The sequence below is a fragment of the Berghia stephanieae genome, chromosome 1 (assembly GCF_034508935.2).
Source record: "Berghia stephanieae isolate SIO BIC M18660-M18661 chromosome 1, UCSD_Bste_1.3, whole genome shotgun sequence".
Lineage (NCBI taxonomy): Eukaryota > Metazoa > Mollusca > Gastropoda > Nudibranchia > Aeolidiidae > Berghia > Berghia stephanieae.
The window spans coordinates 112,826,634-112,845,192 of NC_088360.1; the positions used below are offsets into that span (position 1 = coordinate 112,826,634).

General features: G+C 35.3%; 1 protein-coding gene across 1 annotated transcript in view; it reads left to right on the forward strand.

The window, feature by feature from the left end:
• The window catches only part of LOC144962756 (pyrokinin-1 receptor-like), a 71,964-nt gene that overhangs the window by 4,801 nt on the left and 48,604 nt on the right, over positions 1-18,559 (forward strand). Inside the window, exons 2-4 of the mRNA XM_078895984.1 lie at positions 3,139-3,260; positions 4,403-4,652; positions 13,195-13,365. Of these exons, the coding sequence (XP_078752110.1) occupies positions 3,139-3,260; positions 4,403-4,652; positions 13,195-13,365 (543 nt within the window). The remainder of the gene's footprint in view (positions 1-3,138; positions 3,261-4,402; positions 4,653-13,194; positions 13,366-18,559) is intronic.

An 18,559-nucleotide genomic window follows, 5' to 3' on the forward strand; every position in this document is an offset into this window, starting at 1 on the left:
ATGATGATGATTATGACATTGGTGATGATGATGATGATGATGATGATGATGATGATGATGATGATGATAATGAGAATATAATGTGATATAATAATAATATAATAATAATAATAATAATAATAATAATAATAATAATAATAATATAATAATAATAATAATAATAATAATAATAATAAATAATAATAATAATAATAATAATAATAATAATAATATAATAATAATAATAATAATAATAATAATAATAATAATAATAATAATAATAATAATAATAATAATAATAATAATAATAATAATAAAAATGAACATTCACTTTAACCTCCATCTCTCCACCACTACCAATAACATGTTTGTTTTTTTCGGGAGTCAAAGAAACATGATCAAATCGCTAGAGATTCAATAACTTCTATTATTATAACCGACATGGACATATATGCAGGTCTGACATCCGAACACATTTATGGGTCTAGTTTGACATTGTTGTAATGGACAATATTCTGCGTTTAAAAAAAATATATTTCCATTGCAACATTGGGCACATAAGGAATTGGGTTACCAGACCTGCAAATAAGTGCAGGCCAATTAGACCCTTTTCATTTAGAGGATACCCTGAATTTGCTATAATATTTAATGGCTTTGGATTTATTAATAGAGTTATTATAGCGCGCCGTTTTACATCACAATCTTAGTGTTAATGCGCGATAAAAATGAATGGAATTAATCCATAGCCATGAAAGAATACCTTAATTCCAGACCCCAAAATAATTTTTTAGAAATTTCTTAACCAATAAATTGAATACGGCGTTGTTTTACAATGAATCCAATTTATTGAAGGTGATTATTATAGAAAATTTTGCTTGTTGATCATCAAAACATATCAGAACGTCCCGCCCACTTGGAATCTCTTAAAGATGAATCGAAATTGACGTCATTCAGCATATTTGTTATTGTTTTCAGAAGGCCATTTTGATTATGTTATCTCTAAATTCAATCAATCATACTATAATATAAATATTAAAGGTTATACATTGTTTTCTGTATTGGTACGCTATATCCGCTGGTGGATATTTTGAGTATAGCACCAATATTTTGTTGATGTTGGGATTTGTATTCATGACCACAAAACAGTCTTTCAGTTGGCCAATCAACTGGATTTTCAATCATTATTTAAACCAATAAAGTGAGTGAAAATATTGTACAATCGTTGAATAATATATTTAAGAATGACGTCGTATCACTGGACTGGTCCCTATATCCAATTGTTTGATAAATCCGATTGTGATTCATGGTCCCAGTCACCCCCCCCCCCTTCCCCCCTGTCACCCCATCTCCATCCCAAATCACCGTGTCTATTATCGATCCACTATGTCCTACAGATCTAAATCTTACGGATGGTTGGAAGTTTGACGTCATAGAAACTAGAAAACCTTGAGGATCTCTTACTCTTGTACCACTCCAACCCTTACCAAACGAGAACAAATATCTTCCGAGTTGTTATTTACTTGATCGTTTATGTATTTTTATCTGATTATATTATGTGACCGCCGCGTTAATATTGTGTAAATTTGACCTAGGTTAAGGAGTAAAATTTTAGTTTTTCACTCTTTCAAAAATTGTATTCATTGTCCTAAATAAACATTTAAATTTAACCAAATACCACATTTCTGACTGGAAATAAAATCCTCTTCATCTTCTTCTGCTTCTTTTTCTTCCTTCTTTTTTTTTCTTCTTCTTCGTAGTCCTTTATAGCTATTTACCCCATGGAGCAAAGGATCCAAATTCTATAGCAACATTACATATCCAGGACGAGACATGTTGCCTTCTGTATGCGATAGTACAATCTTTTCCGACAGGTACTCATTTTACTGATTACAGTGATAGCATGTAAGTGAAGAGCCTTTCCCAAGGACTCAACACTGCGCCACTCATATCGTAACTCGTACCCTCGACCTATCGGTATCATACCACGAGACCACACAACCCGACAAATGCCAGGTTATATCAAAATCGGCCTGTAAAGGATTAAAAACTGCACTTGACCTGTTATAAAAATGTATTAATTTCAATAGGGCAGAGAAGTCGTGACGTCACACCTTCTTATCTTCAGATTCCAAATTCCCTAGAAGTGTTATGTTACCAGTCCTTTGGAAGACTAATAATGAGTAGGTTTCATATTGAATCATGAGATGGCATAACTATTTTAGTAGCAGGTAGCAGTAGGTTTCATATTGAATCATGAGATGGCATAACTATTTTAGCAGCAGGTAGCAGTAGGTTTCATATTGAATCATGAGATGGCATAACTATATTAGTAGCAGGTAGCAGTAGGTTTCATATTGAATCATGGATGGCATAACTATATTAGTAGCAGGTAGCAGTAGGTTTCATATTGAATCATGAGATGGCATAACTATATTAGTAGCAGGTAGCAGCAGGTTTCATATTGAATCATGAGATGGCATAACTATTTTAGTAGCAGGTAGCAGTAGGTTTCATATTGAATCATGAGATGGCATAACTATTTTAGCAGCAGGTAGCAGTAGGTTTCATATTGAATCATGAGATGGCATAACTATTTTAGCAGCAGGTAGCAGTAGGTTTCATATTGAATCATGAGATGGCATAACTATTTTAGCAGCAGGATGTAAAATCAGATTCTTAGGATTACGGGTCATAATAAAGAGCTAAGATGGATGATTAATTGACGACCAGCATATTTAGACTGGAAAATAAAATGCCATCACTCTGATATCAGAAGACCAATTACATAAGATAAGGTATGTATCCAGTCCTCCTGAAGAATGGGTTTTCCTTCCAATGAGTTTGGAACCAGTTTTTAAACTTCACACGTTTGTTCCCCTTACCGAATTCAGCTAAATTTGTTCACTTCGAGGTTAATTTTATAGATGGAACGAAATTGACGTCACTCAGCTCTTTTTCATTGTTTTTAGACAGCCATTTTGGTGATTACTTCTCACTAAATTATATCTATCAGATTACAAACGTACAAGGCAACACACAGTTTTGTGTGTTGGTACGTTATATCCGGCTGGCGGATGTTGTGAGTATTTTACCTAAACGCATAGCTTCAATTATTTATTGATTTCAATACCAAATTCGGCTAATCTGAATAATCAACAGATTGCCTTCATTGAGAGAGATAACTTATCGGTGATCATCCCCATCACTATCATCTATTCCATCATACTGGTCACTGGGATTGTTGGGAACGTATGCACTTGCATGGTCATCATTAGGAACAAGTAAGATTGTATTGGCTTGTATTCGTATCGTGCGTGATATTCTTTGTTGTTGGTTTCTTATTCATTTATTTATCTATTTATTCATTTATTCATTCATCTATTTATTTATTTATCTATTTATTTATCTATTTATTTAGTTATTTATTCATCTTTCTATTTATTTATTCATTAATCTTTGGATTTATCTAAATATTTATTTATTTGTGTATCTGTTTATTATGTTTAGGCTGCTTTAAATACGAATGCACCCGGATAATGTTTTGGATGGAATTATCAATGTAAAAAGATTCACACATACAACACCCACAGACACTTACAAACACACACAATACACTCACTAGCATACACACAAATGCATCGAATTGTTAAGTACTGAAAATGCTATGTTTATAATTGCAATGAAAACAAAATCATAAGGTTTTGGAATGTGGCTATACCATCATTCTGCATACTTTTATTTTATTTGGGGATTGAAGAGAAAATGGTTTAATGTTAACATGCATAATTGCAATTAATTTACAGTCACTAACGCACACAAACACTCACTCGCATACACACACAGAGGCATCGACTTGTTAAGTTCTTTATCTTTAAAGAGTTTACGATTGGATCAATCAATCTTTAAATTATGTTCTGCTGATATAAAGTAAAATTTAGTGGTCATTTTAAAAAGTGAGCTTTTATATAGCGCATATCCACTAAACGTGCTCAAAGTGATTTACAAGGGGTCCCAAGCCAACAGCAACACTTAACATGTAGAACGATACTTGACGCCTGTCTTTAGGCGATATTACATTTTTTGAGGGGGGGGGGGGACAGAGACAACGCTGTTCACGGCCAGGTACTCAATTTACACCTGAGTACGATGAGAGAATGTGAGTAAAGAGCCTTTTCCAAGGACTCAACTAAGCAAGGCTCGAACCCAGGACCTTCCAATCCGAAAGCGAGTGTCATACCATGAAACCATATAGCCACAAATTTGCTATACCTATAAGTACAAGAATAACACTGCAAAGTTGCTCTATTGTGATTCTGCATACAATTTTTCTTGGTTTAAAAGGAGTTGCAAGAGTTTTAAATTGTTACATGCATGAGCGTCATTAATCTTTTTACGTTTCAATTGATTATCCTTCCGTCTTCAGATACATGCGGACTGTAACCAACTACTACTTGTTTAATCTTTCTATATCGGATTTACTGCTGCTGGTCTTGGGTCTTCCCCATGAAATCTATACCACTTGCTTTCCAACGCCCTACATATTCGGGGAAAATTTCTGTCGCCTCAAGGTCCTGGCGTCGGAGGTGTCCAACTATGTGTCCATTGTTACGATCACAGCCTTTACGGTGGAGCGATATGTGGCCATCTGCCATCCCATCAAAGTACCAACTCACGTAAGTTACAAATTTCTATGAACATATTATATGACCTACCGCTAAAAATCGAATATTCACTGAAAAATAAGAAATTTGATGCGGCGAAATTGAATAACTTAAACCACGTTTTCTGTTAGTATTTACGGACCTGCTTACTGGAAAATTTATAGATTCGTAATCTCTAGGATGTAAACATTTATGTCGCTTAAGTTAAATTTAAAGATCAATAATTTACTCTCACAGGTTTTAAAAACACTTCAAAAAAATTGTGTTGCATGGTATCAGGTTTCATTTTCAATCAGTTTTAATGACTTAGAGATGCTCTTGAAGTTCTGAAAATGGATCCGAAATTTCGTAATTATACGAATTTTTCCTAATGGTAGGCAGGTCTGGCATTTATGTTTACATAGCCGAAAAAATAATTTCTTGACAGTTTAGCATACTTATAAGGAAATATTATGTTAAAGACAAGTTTGATACTCTTGTCAATTGGGGTTATGTCATTTTTTAAAAAATTGACAACAATGACGTTGACCTTTTGGACAACAAACCTCTGACTAGAGTTATGTTATTTCTACTGACGAGACAAATAATGTAAATCTATTTTCTGATACTTTGGAACTTAAATCACTCACTACACCATCCGCTTTCGAGCGCCCCAAAAACAGTCCCAAGTCTCATTTGAGAGTGGGGTCTAAACATTAATCGTAAACCACTTTGCATGTTTCGTTAAGCGATTTCCCGCGAAATTTTAGCTGACGAATATCTCGTATTGAATATTTAGCAAGTTGCCTGCACCAACCCGATATTCCGGAATACTACTAAATAATCAAGAAAAATGCGGCAAAAATCTGAAAATCAAATTTTTCCCCTTATTTTTTCAGAAGAAACATTTTTAAAATTAGAATCACATGAATATCAAATAATAATAATAATACTAATAATAATACTAATACTAATAATAATAATAATAATAATAATAATAATAATAATAATAATAATAATAATAATAATAATAATAATAATAATAATAATAATAATAATGCTTAATTTCTATAGCGCCCCTTTTCACCCAAAAGTGCTCGGAAACGCTTATACAAAGACAGATATATTGGTACATGCACATATGACTTGACTTACTGACTTAGATGCCTTTCGCGTCTCGACCGAAAGATCGGGTCGCCTTGGCTGTTTCCAGTATTTCCTGTGTGAGGTGTCTCCAATATTGCCGGTCCTCTGCTAGGGTTCTCAGATTTTCAAGGTCCCCTGCCGTTATGAGACTAATGCTTTGTCCAAGTGTTGTGAGGTTTTTGTTTAGGATCACAGGGAGTGTTGTGATCGGTCTTCCTCTGAAAAGGTTCCCGTGTTTTTGGAAGTATCCCGACATGGCTTGGTTTGCTGGTATGTTTTTGTCCCTGCGTAGTATGTGACCGAAAAGTTGCCATCGTTGTTGTAAAATGTCAAGGGAGATTGGTCTTTCTTTTGTGATCTTATAGAGTGATTCATTTGAGATCTTTTTGGGGTATTTGATGTCCAGTACCCTTCTTAGCTGTGTGCGATGGAAGGCATCCAGATGTTCTTCTTCGGATTTTGTCACGCCCAAGTGCCGCAGTTATACAGAAGTACCGGTTTTACAAGAGCATGGTACAGTTTCAGTTTGGTTTTTCTCTTTATTTTGTCACCTCTAATCCATACATTGGTGAGTTTACTGAGTGCGGCGTTTGATAGCTCTTTTCTTCTTTGTACATCCTCGGTGTCTCCAATTAGTGAGCCGACTTTCTTTGTTCTTTTCCATTCCTCTTTGTTCCTCGATATTGTTGTAAATTCGGTTTTATTGACATTGACTTGGAGGTTATATTTCATGAGGGTATTTTGTATGATGTCTATATTTGCTGGTGTTGATCCAATAAAATCGACATCATCTGCATAGGCGATTTCTCTAGGGATTGCATTCTCAATATGAGTCGTTGGTTTTGGAATGACTTTTCGAACTTCTTTCAGAGCGTGTTCTAAGTATATTGTGAACAGAATCGGGCTCAGACTATCTCCTTGGGGGGTCCCGATGTTACTTTCGAACTGCGTCTGTTTTGTGGCCCCGTATATCCTTGGTTGTATCTTTGTGTTGCTGAGGAGAAATCGGATTATTCGGAGCTCGTCTTCGTCTACTATTTCTGTTAATATCTCCAAAAGTTTTCCTCTGTCGATCGTATCAAAGGCTGCGGACATATCGATTCCGGTTATTGTTATGGATATGTTTTCTTTGAGTGCCTTTGCTGCCAACCATTTATGTGTCCATACAACGTCCGATGTGCTTCGGTCTTGGCGAAACCCGCTTTGGCTATGTGATAGGTATTTTTCTATTTTCGGTCTAATTCTGTTGAGGACAATAGTTGACAGTGTTTTTCTTATGGTATTCAGTAATGTTATTGGGCGCAGGTTGTTTACGGGTCCTTTCGTTTTTCCTGGTTTTTGTATTGTAATTAGGACACCGCTGTTAATGTCCCAGTCTTTGTGTGTTGAGAATGTTTTGTTCATTATGTTTGCAATGCTCCGATAAAATCAATAAAATCACTCACAGAAAACTGAAAGGAAGTATTCTGTCTTCAACGAAGCTTTAAAGGAGGACAGGGAATTACGATGACTGGTGTCTGCTGAAAGGGCAGAATGTGCGAAAGCACTCCGTGAAAAATTCGACTTAGGAATCGAACGGTTCAAGTACAGGGAAGTAGAGGAGCGGAGAGAACGATTCGGATTGTAGGTAGAAAGAAGAGATGACAAATAATTGGGAGCAGTGCCATGGATGCACTTAAAACAATAACAGGCAAGTTTGTAAGCAATCCGCTTCTCCACGGGAAGCCAATGCAACAACGGCAAGACTGGAGTGACGTGATCTGATGTGAATTAGGAAACAACTTAATTCTTGAAGTGATTCTCATTTTTTTATTGCGTTTGATGTTATATATATATATATTAGTCAGGTGCGAGAAAATAAAAGACCCCAAAGTAGAGCTCTTTAAAACTATGATAATATTTATAAAATTTTGCACACTCTGAATCTAACAAATTGTTTTTACGAATCTCAAATTTCAAGAAAAATGAATGAAAGGTTCAAGAGTTATAGCTGTTCAAAGAATATCACTAAAATTGTCATATCAAGAGTTCGAGAAATTCGCGTAATGAATTACTTTGAACGTCCTGTCGATTCATTGGCAAGATCTTGCAACAAGGGTAGGGTGTAGCTCACCCCGTTTACTTCCAGTTTCATTGTACGCATTTGCACTGTGTTGAACATACAATCAAAACAAGTTAGCAAAAGTCCTAAAACTGACAACTAACAGCCATGGTTTATTCTGAGGAAGATAAAAGTGTTATTAAATCATTATTCGAGGAAAAAGGTTGGACTGGTAAAAAGATTGTTCGAGAATTTCCGAATAAGAACTGGTCAGTCAGGACGGTTAATAAAATCATTGCAAAAGTACGAAAAAAAAGGTCAATTCATAGATGGGGCCCCCGTTCAGCGAGGGTAAAGGAAAATATCGACTTTGTGGAAGATGCTAATCTGTCTCAAGAAGAGAATCCTGGATCCCATCTCTCTACCCGTGAAGTTGCTGGTGTCCTAGGCATAAGTGACTTTTCCGTACGGCAGATTACAAAATAAGATCTTAATCTCCGCCCTTTCAAGCGAATCAAAACCAGCAGAAAGTCTGAATACGTCAAGAGAAAACGCAAAACACGAGCAAGCGCTTTACTAGACAAATTCACCCACAACGACGTTAAGCAAATCATTTTTACTGACGAAAAAGACTTCACTGTTGAACTTGCAAGAAACCGTCACAATGACGTTGTGTACGGAAGTAAAAAAGCTGACATTTCACTGGATAGACTTTACCACGAAGTAATCGGTTCTCAAAAAAATGGTTTCGGGAGGGGCTAGTTCGAACGGCAAAACCCGTCTCCATTTCATCGATACCAAAACAACAAAAGTGAATGCACAAAATTATGCGGTACTGTTTAAGGAAAAACTGTAACCAGATTGCTTAACACTGTATCTTGATAATTCGTTTATTTTCCAACAAGACGGGGCTACATTCCACACAAGTAGATCGACACAAACATTCTTAGTGGAAAACAACATTAAATTCATAACAAAAGATGAATGGCCTCCCATGAGCCCTGATTCAAATCTTATGGATTACAGCATTTGGACCATAATGTCAAACATTGTGTACAAGGGCAGACAAAAAGTATTCGATGAAGAGTAATAGAAAGCAGCAATCCAGGATGCTTGGGACAGAATAACTATTGATGTGATATTCGTCGTTCAATTGCTTCGTGGAAAAAACGCCTACTTACTGTAGTGCCACAAAACAGCGGTTCGATAAAAACAAAAACCATGAAATAATAGTGCTCAGCTTTTTGATAAAAGGAGCTATTTATAAAACAGTTCAAGTATATTTATGATCAACTTCTATTGTTTCGAGCATTCGCTCTCATCGGGAAGTGGAAGTGAAAGTAGATTGTTGTGTTTTTCGTACTTTCCTAGCTTCGTGTTTATGGTGGTTCGTTATTACATAAAAGGTGTTTGTTTCTTTGTCTGCATGAGGATGTTAGTTCGTTTCTTCTGTTGAGTGTTGCCAGGTTCGGTTTTGTGATGATGAAGAATTTTTCTTCTAAACAGAGGTTGCAAATCTTAGAATAGGGGGAGTACAACTGTGCTCTGGAGATGGCTTTCCATGTAATGCTGTGTTCTGTTTTTTTTCTTTGAGTTTCCAAATGTGTTCGCTTAGTGTAGTAGAATGTCGTTAGTGTATGTTTTTGAAGGACGATTTATGCAGGTTGTATCTGGTTTTGAATGAACACTCAGTGAGGCCAATGTATTTTGGTGTGTCTGGGCGTGTAACTGTGGCTTGATAAATAACATTTTGAGTCAGGCAATTGCCGTTTAGTGGGCATGTTGCCTGGGTCTTGCAGTTGCATTTTTTCTCTAGGTTGTTGATGGGCTGAGCTGGCTGTGATAGTTTTCGTTTGTTGTTGGAGGAAATAATGTTTTGTATGTTTGACATGCATGTGTATCCTATTTTGATCGTGTTTTTGTTAATGATTGGGTGTAGGACGTGACCGGGAGGGGAGCATTTTTGTAGTAGATTGAAGAATTTGTTACCGATAGAAGTTGTCATATTCTTGCCGTAGGGTGGGTTGAACCATGTTATATTTCGTTTTCTTTGACGTTTTTTCGTTGAGGTGGTAATTGTCTCTTCTTCATATTTTAGGTTGTAGTCATAGCCACTTTTTGGTAGTGCGTCTGTATGGTGGGATTGCATCGTTGAATATGTTGTTGTTTGTAGAGTTGTTAGATAGTCGTTTGTTAATGCTCTCTGGGATGTTTTTTATTATAGATGGCGGATGATTGCTATGTCTATGGACGAACAGTGGGATGTTGTTGGGTTTTGAAAATGATTGGTAGGTGCCGTTGTTCAGGTTGATGGTTATGTCTAGGAAATCGAATGCCTTTTTGTTGGCTTTGATGGTAATTTTCAGATTGTTGTCTTGGAAGATTTTGCATATTTGTTTTCTTTACAATTTCAGTCTGCCTCGGTCTTTTATTGCACAATGCGAGCCCGTCGTCTCTGTATAGTCCAATGTTTATATCAAGATGTTGCATTTGGGAAAGTAGATATAGTCCGACGAGCTCGCATGTTTCTGCTCCGTCGTAGCTTCCCATGGTGACATCAAAGTTCGTTGATTTTTTTTTTGTCCATGCTACTCCATTGTTGTATAGCGATGTGTTCTTCGAGTGCAGGATGATATGATTTCTTCTTCGGTGATATTGTCAAAAGTTTTCGCGAATTGTGTGTGTGTGTGTATATATATATATATATATATATATATATATATATATATATATATATATATATATTGGCTATTGCACTTCATTTCAGTTCATTTTACTCATACACCTCTGTTATTTGTCATGTATTTTAGAATGTCACGCATTTTTTGTGAATCTATTTGTTTTTTAACTTAAATTTCTTCACATTGCGGGGTTTTTTTAATTTAAAAAACGTGACGATGTCAGTGATGAAATAAATGTCAACACTTATCATAACATCTTTGGATTTAAAAGAAAAAATCAAAATAGCTATAATTAACGCTTAGATATGAGCGGGGTGGTTTTAAAATATCATCTGTCTCCTATTTCACGATATATTAATGAAATGACAAACCGCTAACGTCACGTTTGGGGGTCAGAATGACGTGCTGCAAAGCGACAAACAAGGAACTACGTTGTTATTAAAACGGTAAACCACAGATAAACATAATGTGGCATGTCTAAACTCAAAAAATGTATGAAAGTGATGTAAAGCCTTATCTATTTTAAAACATATTAGGTTAAAAATAGTTTATGGTGATGTTGTTTATGGGTGATATGGCGCAGGTGCTTCATTCCCTTTCTGACCATTACATATTATTTATTAGTTATGACCATTATTATGTCCTTAACCAATTAACTGCCGTACCAAGGAAATACTCGTATATAAAAATTTGACCAGAAAACTCGTACTTCAAATATCGATCGATTTAAATGGTCCTCGTCTCAAAGAAGACTCTCAAACCCGATATGTATATATATGTATATATATATATATATGTATATATATATATATATATATATATATATATATATATATATATATATATCAATCAATCTGTCTATCAAACACTTACACACACACACAAACTCACTCTCTCTCTCTCTCTCTCTCTCTCTCTCTCTCTCTCTCTCTCTCTCCTCTCTCCTCTCCTTCTCTTCTCTCTCTCCTCCTCTCCCTCCTCTCTCTCCCTCTCTCTCTCTCTCTCTCTCTCTCTCTCTCTCTCTCTTTCTTTCTTTCTTTCTTTCTTTCTCTTCCTCGGGCAACCCTGGGGCTCGGTGAGATATCGATATTCCTCGTGATACAAGAAATTAGGTCCTGTGGATTACAATGGCATGCCACTGATTACCTACCCCTGAGCTTTCTCTTGTAGACAATATCCATATATATTTTTAAACCTTTCCAGAAGGCAGACTAGAGTAGATTAGCTTGCCATCACAAGACGTGATTTGTCGAGTTTTATCTCGAATGGATCTCGTTCAACAAATAAAAGCAACAAAGGGAGAGAAAAATCAAATGAATCTGGTGAAAACACCGTAGAGTTGTCTATTTTATGTAAACAAACCAGTTAAATGTCTCAAGAAGAGTTTGGGGATTATTGTCCCGTTAGCGAGAGAATGCCCTTAGATAAGAATATAAAGTGGAATGGTGATTAGCGAGGTTTTCCTCTGGAGACAATACCAGATTCTCCTCAGACAACATTAGGGCAACGAATTTGAGAAAAAAAAAGACCTTTATCACTGTTTAAGAGGATGTTTTTTCATAAACAAAACCAGTTTGGATTGGAGAGCTTTTTCACTTGTCATAAATTGGTCGCCCTTACTATGTCTGACAAAAATCGAATTTTTTGAACTACCAAGTTCAATAAAAATACATTTTAAGGGTCATCTAATATTACATAAAAAACACGGGAAAATATATGGCCAGTGAGCGTATTCGAAGTAAAAGAATAGATATCCAATTTATTTTGTCGACAGGATGTACGACTTATTATCATAATGACGGTAATGTAATAAATAAATAAATATAGATAGATTAAAGAAAAAAGAAGAAAAAAAAAGAAAATGATAAAGGCAGACTACTAAACAACTGAAATTGAAAGTTTTCATTTGATATGATATAGTTTACATTTGTGATGTGAACAATGTTTAGGTTATGATAGTATTTTATTTTCAATCATACACTGTAAAAAATAGTAAAAAGTACTATTGCAATAAAATTACAATTTAAAAAGCATATCTTGATCCAGAGTAGACTTAGATAGTTCAAGATATATTTCCGCTCTATTTAAATCAAAATGTAAGATATGACCCAACACCTCCAAAACGGCATTTTTTCGGGGTGGTTTAGATGCTACAATGGAATCTATAGTCAAAAATAAATACGAGTTTTGGGTTAGGTTTTCTATAAATATCTGAAAAAGTTTATACAAGATAATGCCAGACAAAGCACTTTTTAGGATCTTTTTCTTACACCAGTGCCTGCTCCCTAATTTGTCACTTTAAGATTATATGTTGAATTGATGGGATGAACATCGGTTTTATAGTGACTAAACCAGTTCACATTTACTGGTCATTTTAACTTTCAAATCCATTCATTTGTGGCATTTGGTTCACCCTGACATCATACCGTGTTGAGCCAGCTAGTCACATTTGTTATATGGTTTGTTTTTTTCTGGTACTTTTTAATGCAACGCATTGTTGTGTGTACTTAAGAAAATTAAATTCAGCGTATTACAAATGTGAGATCTTGACATAATTAATAGTGGCCGCGCCTTGGGCAACTGCAGAGATGCACGTCCGCACAATGTAAATCAAATATCTCACCAGTAATACATGTTATTGTCGTTATTTCTCAGAGTGTGGAAAACAAATTTATCTAATTATAATTTCTCTGTTGATACACCCCAGGCGGGTTTATCCCGGGCTTTCCGTGTGATGATTGGCGTCTGGTTGGTATGCCTTCTATGTGCCATTCCCATTGCTTTTCAATTTGGAATACGATATGGAGAATACCAGGGCAAGAAGATCCCTACACAGTGTAACACCATGAACGAGGACACGTCGAAAATTATATTTCAGGTATGTTGACTTATTGTAAAAGCTTCTTTATTTTCGACGCGATAATGAAACAGCAATTTTTTTAATGAAAGAAAGCAAAATCATTGAATATAATGATAATGTAAATCACTTATACCACGCCTATTCCATATACAAACATCTCTAGGAGTCTTTTTCTATCCATATCAATGCCACAATTACATGTTATATTTTTTTAACGTTCTTCAAAGGAAAAAATCGATATAAAGGTAACCAGTTTTGTCTACCAATTATATTCTAATAACATAGTCCTTAATATTTGTCTTAAAAGTAGCTTCTTTACTGCATTCTCTCTTATTGAGAATTGTTACTTATTACTTTTATACCCGGACACAGGTATTCGAAATGTTCATGCAAAATTTCATGGAAATCCAACAAATTATTTTCAGCCCCTATGGCTATATGTGACCCCTTCTCAAAGCTGTCGGGATGAACACTCAAAAATTATTTTTTCTTCTCATTTCAAGTCTAAATTCAATTTTCGAATCCCATTCATAAATAAGTAAAATAAATAGATAAATAAAATTCCCTTATATTCATCCCATATGGGAAATTTGTCTCTTGGGTTTATCCCAAGGAAAGACTGAAATAACCCAGTCGTAAGCCGCAGTGCAGCGCCGCAAATTGAGCTAGGGCGAGGTGACTTGCTCAAGGCCACACAACACAGCGGTTATTTGAACTCGAAACCTTTCGGGTACGAAGCAAAGACCGTACTACTGAGCCACGCTGTCCCTCATTCATCCCGACATTATACCGTTTTGATACGGAGGGTTACGTTTATACATTATTAGATGGACTGGCACATCGATCAGTGAAACAAAGAACAAAGTAAACATCAATTAGAACAGATCAAATTTACAAATCAAAAGAAGTCGGTGACCAACTTACACTGTTCATTGTAAAGTGGAATTTGCATGATATGAAAGAACATTACTTCCCTCCGGTGCTAATCTATTTGTGCCATTACATCAAATAATTAGTAATGTTTAGTTAAAATATCCTAATTGGTTATACATCGAGACCTTGAGAATTTCGAATTATGTTACCGAAAATCTATTTTTTCTGTGACCCAATTTCATTCAATAAGGCCATTATAATGTGTAGCTATTATTGATTTGAGGCCAAAAATATGTTGTTCATTATAAATGGAAATTTTAATCTTAATGAGTGTAAAGGTCTTAGGTTTAAGAGATTTTGTCAAGATGGGTGTCTTTTAAATCGATCGAAATTTGAAGGACGAGTTTTTTTGCCTACTTTTTAAATACGAGTTTTTCCATGCCAGTGTATGGCATTTAACTGGTTAAAAGAATTGTTTCAATCGAATGATAGTTGAAGAAAAGGATTTCTGGCCACCTAGAAAAAAGTGTATTTTCATAATATGGCATATCAGAAAAGCTATCGATATTATAATTTCAAAATTTTAAGAAACCTTTTATGAAGTGGACATCATAGAACATAATATCAATAATAACGATCCACACTTAGAAAGAAAAGAAACACGAACAGTAAAGCTATTCGAATATAGAGGAAATGAATAAATTGCAATGTCTTACAACTAAAAACGTGAGCTTTTATATAGCAGAATATCAACTAAATGTGTTCAAAGCGGTTTATAAAGAGTCCTTGACCAACAGCAACACGTAACATGTAGAACGAGACATGACGCCTATTAGGCGATATTACAATTTTTGACAGAGACAACGCTGTTAACGGCCAGGTACACATTTTACACCTGAGTACGGTGAAAGAATGTGAGTAAAGAGCTTTTTCCAAGGACTCAACTATGCGCCGAGCGAGGCTCGAACCTAGAACCTTCCGATCCGAAAACAAGTGTCATACCACTAGACTACATAGCCGCAATTACTAACTTCATTTTTACTACTTTTGCATGACAAAAAGATTTTTTTTGTCCATAATATTTTTCAGGGCAATTTTATTGGCTTTATTATGACACAAAATACCTAACATTTTCTAGGTTGCTCTTCTGGTCCCATCTCGCCCCTGCAAACAGGAGGTAGCTTAGACTGGTAGCCTAATTGGCTTTATTGGATATTTTATGTTGGCGGCACCAGCTTTTATAAGATTTAAAAAACTTTTTATTGATGGAAGTTATTTATGTTTTGTTTTTAAAATGATTATTATTGTATTGCTATTATCATTTATATTATTATTGTCATCACCATCATCATCATCATCATCATCATCATCATCATCATTATTATTATTATTATTATTATTATTATTATTATTATTATTATTATTATTATTACTTAATAGTGAAAGTACGTAAGTCATCGCATAGAATCCATAAAACCTTGAAAAACACACATTTTATACAACGTTCCGTCAAAATTGTGTAGAAAATGGTTAAAAACACGGATTCCATTAAATATTTACATAATGTTGAAAATGAACTAAAATGAATGTTGACTCGAGACTGCGTTCACCAGGCTAGTTTCTGGGGAAAATAGAGTATGCACAATTAGGCCTGTTACCAGCGACTGGAGGAATCCAGGCTTTTACATGTATTTCATCACGGAAGCTCCTGTCCCAGTACAGCCCTAGTGCAATCCCATCTCATCCCTAGCACAGTTCAAGCACAACCCTTGTTTAGCTTCAGCACAGCCCCATCACAACTCCAGCCCAACCCCATCCCCAGGTCTGGCTTCGCCCTTGCAATGCAGGATACTCTCCTTCGATGCCCTATAATCTCTCTCCATATTTTGGGAGTTTTTCATTCATCTAGATATTTGGACCTTGATGCGAAATTTCATAGTTCACCTTTTTAAAAATATAAACTAGTGGAGAACCCGCAATATTTGTGGGGAAATAACGGTTAGTACGAACATGCACTCGTCTATTGCAATTATTATACTACCCTTTTGTGGAAATTAAAATAGATCTATATAGAGAATCCAAAATAGAGCAATCAGCGATCAAAATCGGTCCGCTAATGAATCTGGCAACATGGCGGTCAGATGGCGATTCACAAACTCAAAAGACCTATCATTCAATATCTCCCCAGCCAGGCGGAGTTGTACCAGTAAGGTCGCGGTTTCGAGTCCCCATCGCCGCCGCGAAGTTTTTATTCTCTGTTGTCTTCTGGCACTTTCCTACTCACTTCATTTCTTATTATTATCATTCTGGGTACTTCATTATGCCCAAGCAGATTTTGTAAATAACTATTTGAGTGATACAACTACCGTTACTTTTTAAAAAGAGAAATGTGCAAGTTAATCGTATATCAACCTGTAAAAGAGGTGTAGTTTTATAATTGTTGGATTTGCCAGTATTTCTGTGCCCGTTGACAAAAATTTAACATGGGCTGTACGGAACCATTTTGATCTCAAACCTTATTTTGTTTTAATAACAGTTGCCAATTGGCCCTGTCAAACATGATTAGAATGAAGCAATGAATGAGTTCAAAGTGACAACCAAACCAATCATTTCGTACGTTGAATATTATGATATTATTATTGCCATCCATCTTTTGACTTTCCACGTTTATTCCCTTATATAAAATCTTACACAAAGTCAATATACGTATTATACTTATTCATCCATCAAACCCTCGGTGTCTTGTCAACAATGTTTACATTTCAAACAAAGTTTAAATTATCAAAAATACTTATTTTGAGATGTTTGGTTTTTTAAAAAGTTGCTCTATTCTCCCACGAGGGCGTGAATAATGATTAAAAATCGTTTGCATTTATTATTATGTGTTGTCATTCAGGGAACGTAATAAGTTGTCAAACACATTTTCTATTTCGCATTATGATTGAGTATACAGTCAATAGAGATGAAAACGGAGATGTCTCAGAGGTAGAATACGAGATATCTTACACCGTTAAAAACACCCATTTCTCATTTTAGCAAGAAAGCTGTTCCCTCATAATTTAATAAATTAATATGACCCCAACTTTTCAAAATGTTTTGAACCTGAGACTGAGACTTCTTCGAAATTTAAGGATTAAGACATTCTAGCAAGTTGGAATGAAAGAAAAGGTCTCTGGCCAAAATAAGGAAAAAATGTGTTGTTGCCAGCATAATGTTGGAAGATCACAGGGAAGGACTGGGCCACGAGGAGAAAGGACGATCAAAGTGGAAAAGCGACCAAAGAGATTTTCAGGTCATTAATGATACCGATAAGTGCTGACCCATTATTGCGTAATTTACAATTTTCTTCATAACAGTTTTCAAAGCATTAAAGAGATCAGTCCCTGTTGTAATATATATTGGATTAAAGTGTTGGAATAATGTGTCTATATAATGAGTCTTTAAGTGAAATTATAATATTGCTTTTTATTTAAATATGATCAATTAAAAATAATGAGAGTATCCATTTCTGAAAAGAAAATGCAAAACTTATTGAAACTCAGTTGATAAAAGATCAGAATCTTTATTCACCAGTTAACTAGTGTCCTCTGGAAAAACAACTTCGCTTAGTCAAAGGTTTGAGAGTTTTAGCCAAAATGAGGGTATTTATTAAATAGATCGATATTTGAAGGACGAGTTTTATTGTAAACTTTTTAAATAGGTGTCTTTCCAGAGTATGGCAGTTAACTGGTTAAATGAGGTGACACCCTGATGACTTTATGAGAAAAAAAAACAAGTGTTATTCTGTTATATGTCGTAGTTTCTGTCGTTCAATCCACCAAACAAATTATCATTATGCCATACACCAACGAAAAAACAAACGTGTTTTTTTCATTCTGCCAGAATTTTTTACACCATGTATCATAGATAAAGATGTCTCTCCTGCTCCCTCCCCCCAATCCCGCACCCAGCTCTTAACTGTCTTAACTCGAGTCTTCTTTGAAATATATACGGGTTTTTGGGAGGGGGCGGGGGTAGGATTCCGGGGAAGGGGTTGAAAAGTTGCGATCTTGCTTATCTATCGATGTTACGTATATGAACAAACGGTGGAAGTGAATCGGTGGAAGTGAATATCTGTTAGAATTGTATTTTGATATTTTATATGTCGTTTCTTGACGTCATATCGCAAAGTCGTTGAAGCAAAATCGTCAGTTAAAAAATATACATGCTTACCGCCAATAATTGTAACAAAGATATTTGAGCCAACTAACACCTACAGTAACTTTAGCATTAGAAGTAAAAAACTATTGGGGGCGTTTATCCAATTTCCCCACAGCACCAAATGCCTTGCGGTGAAACC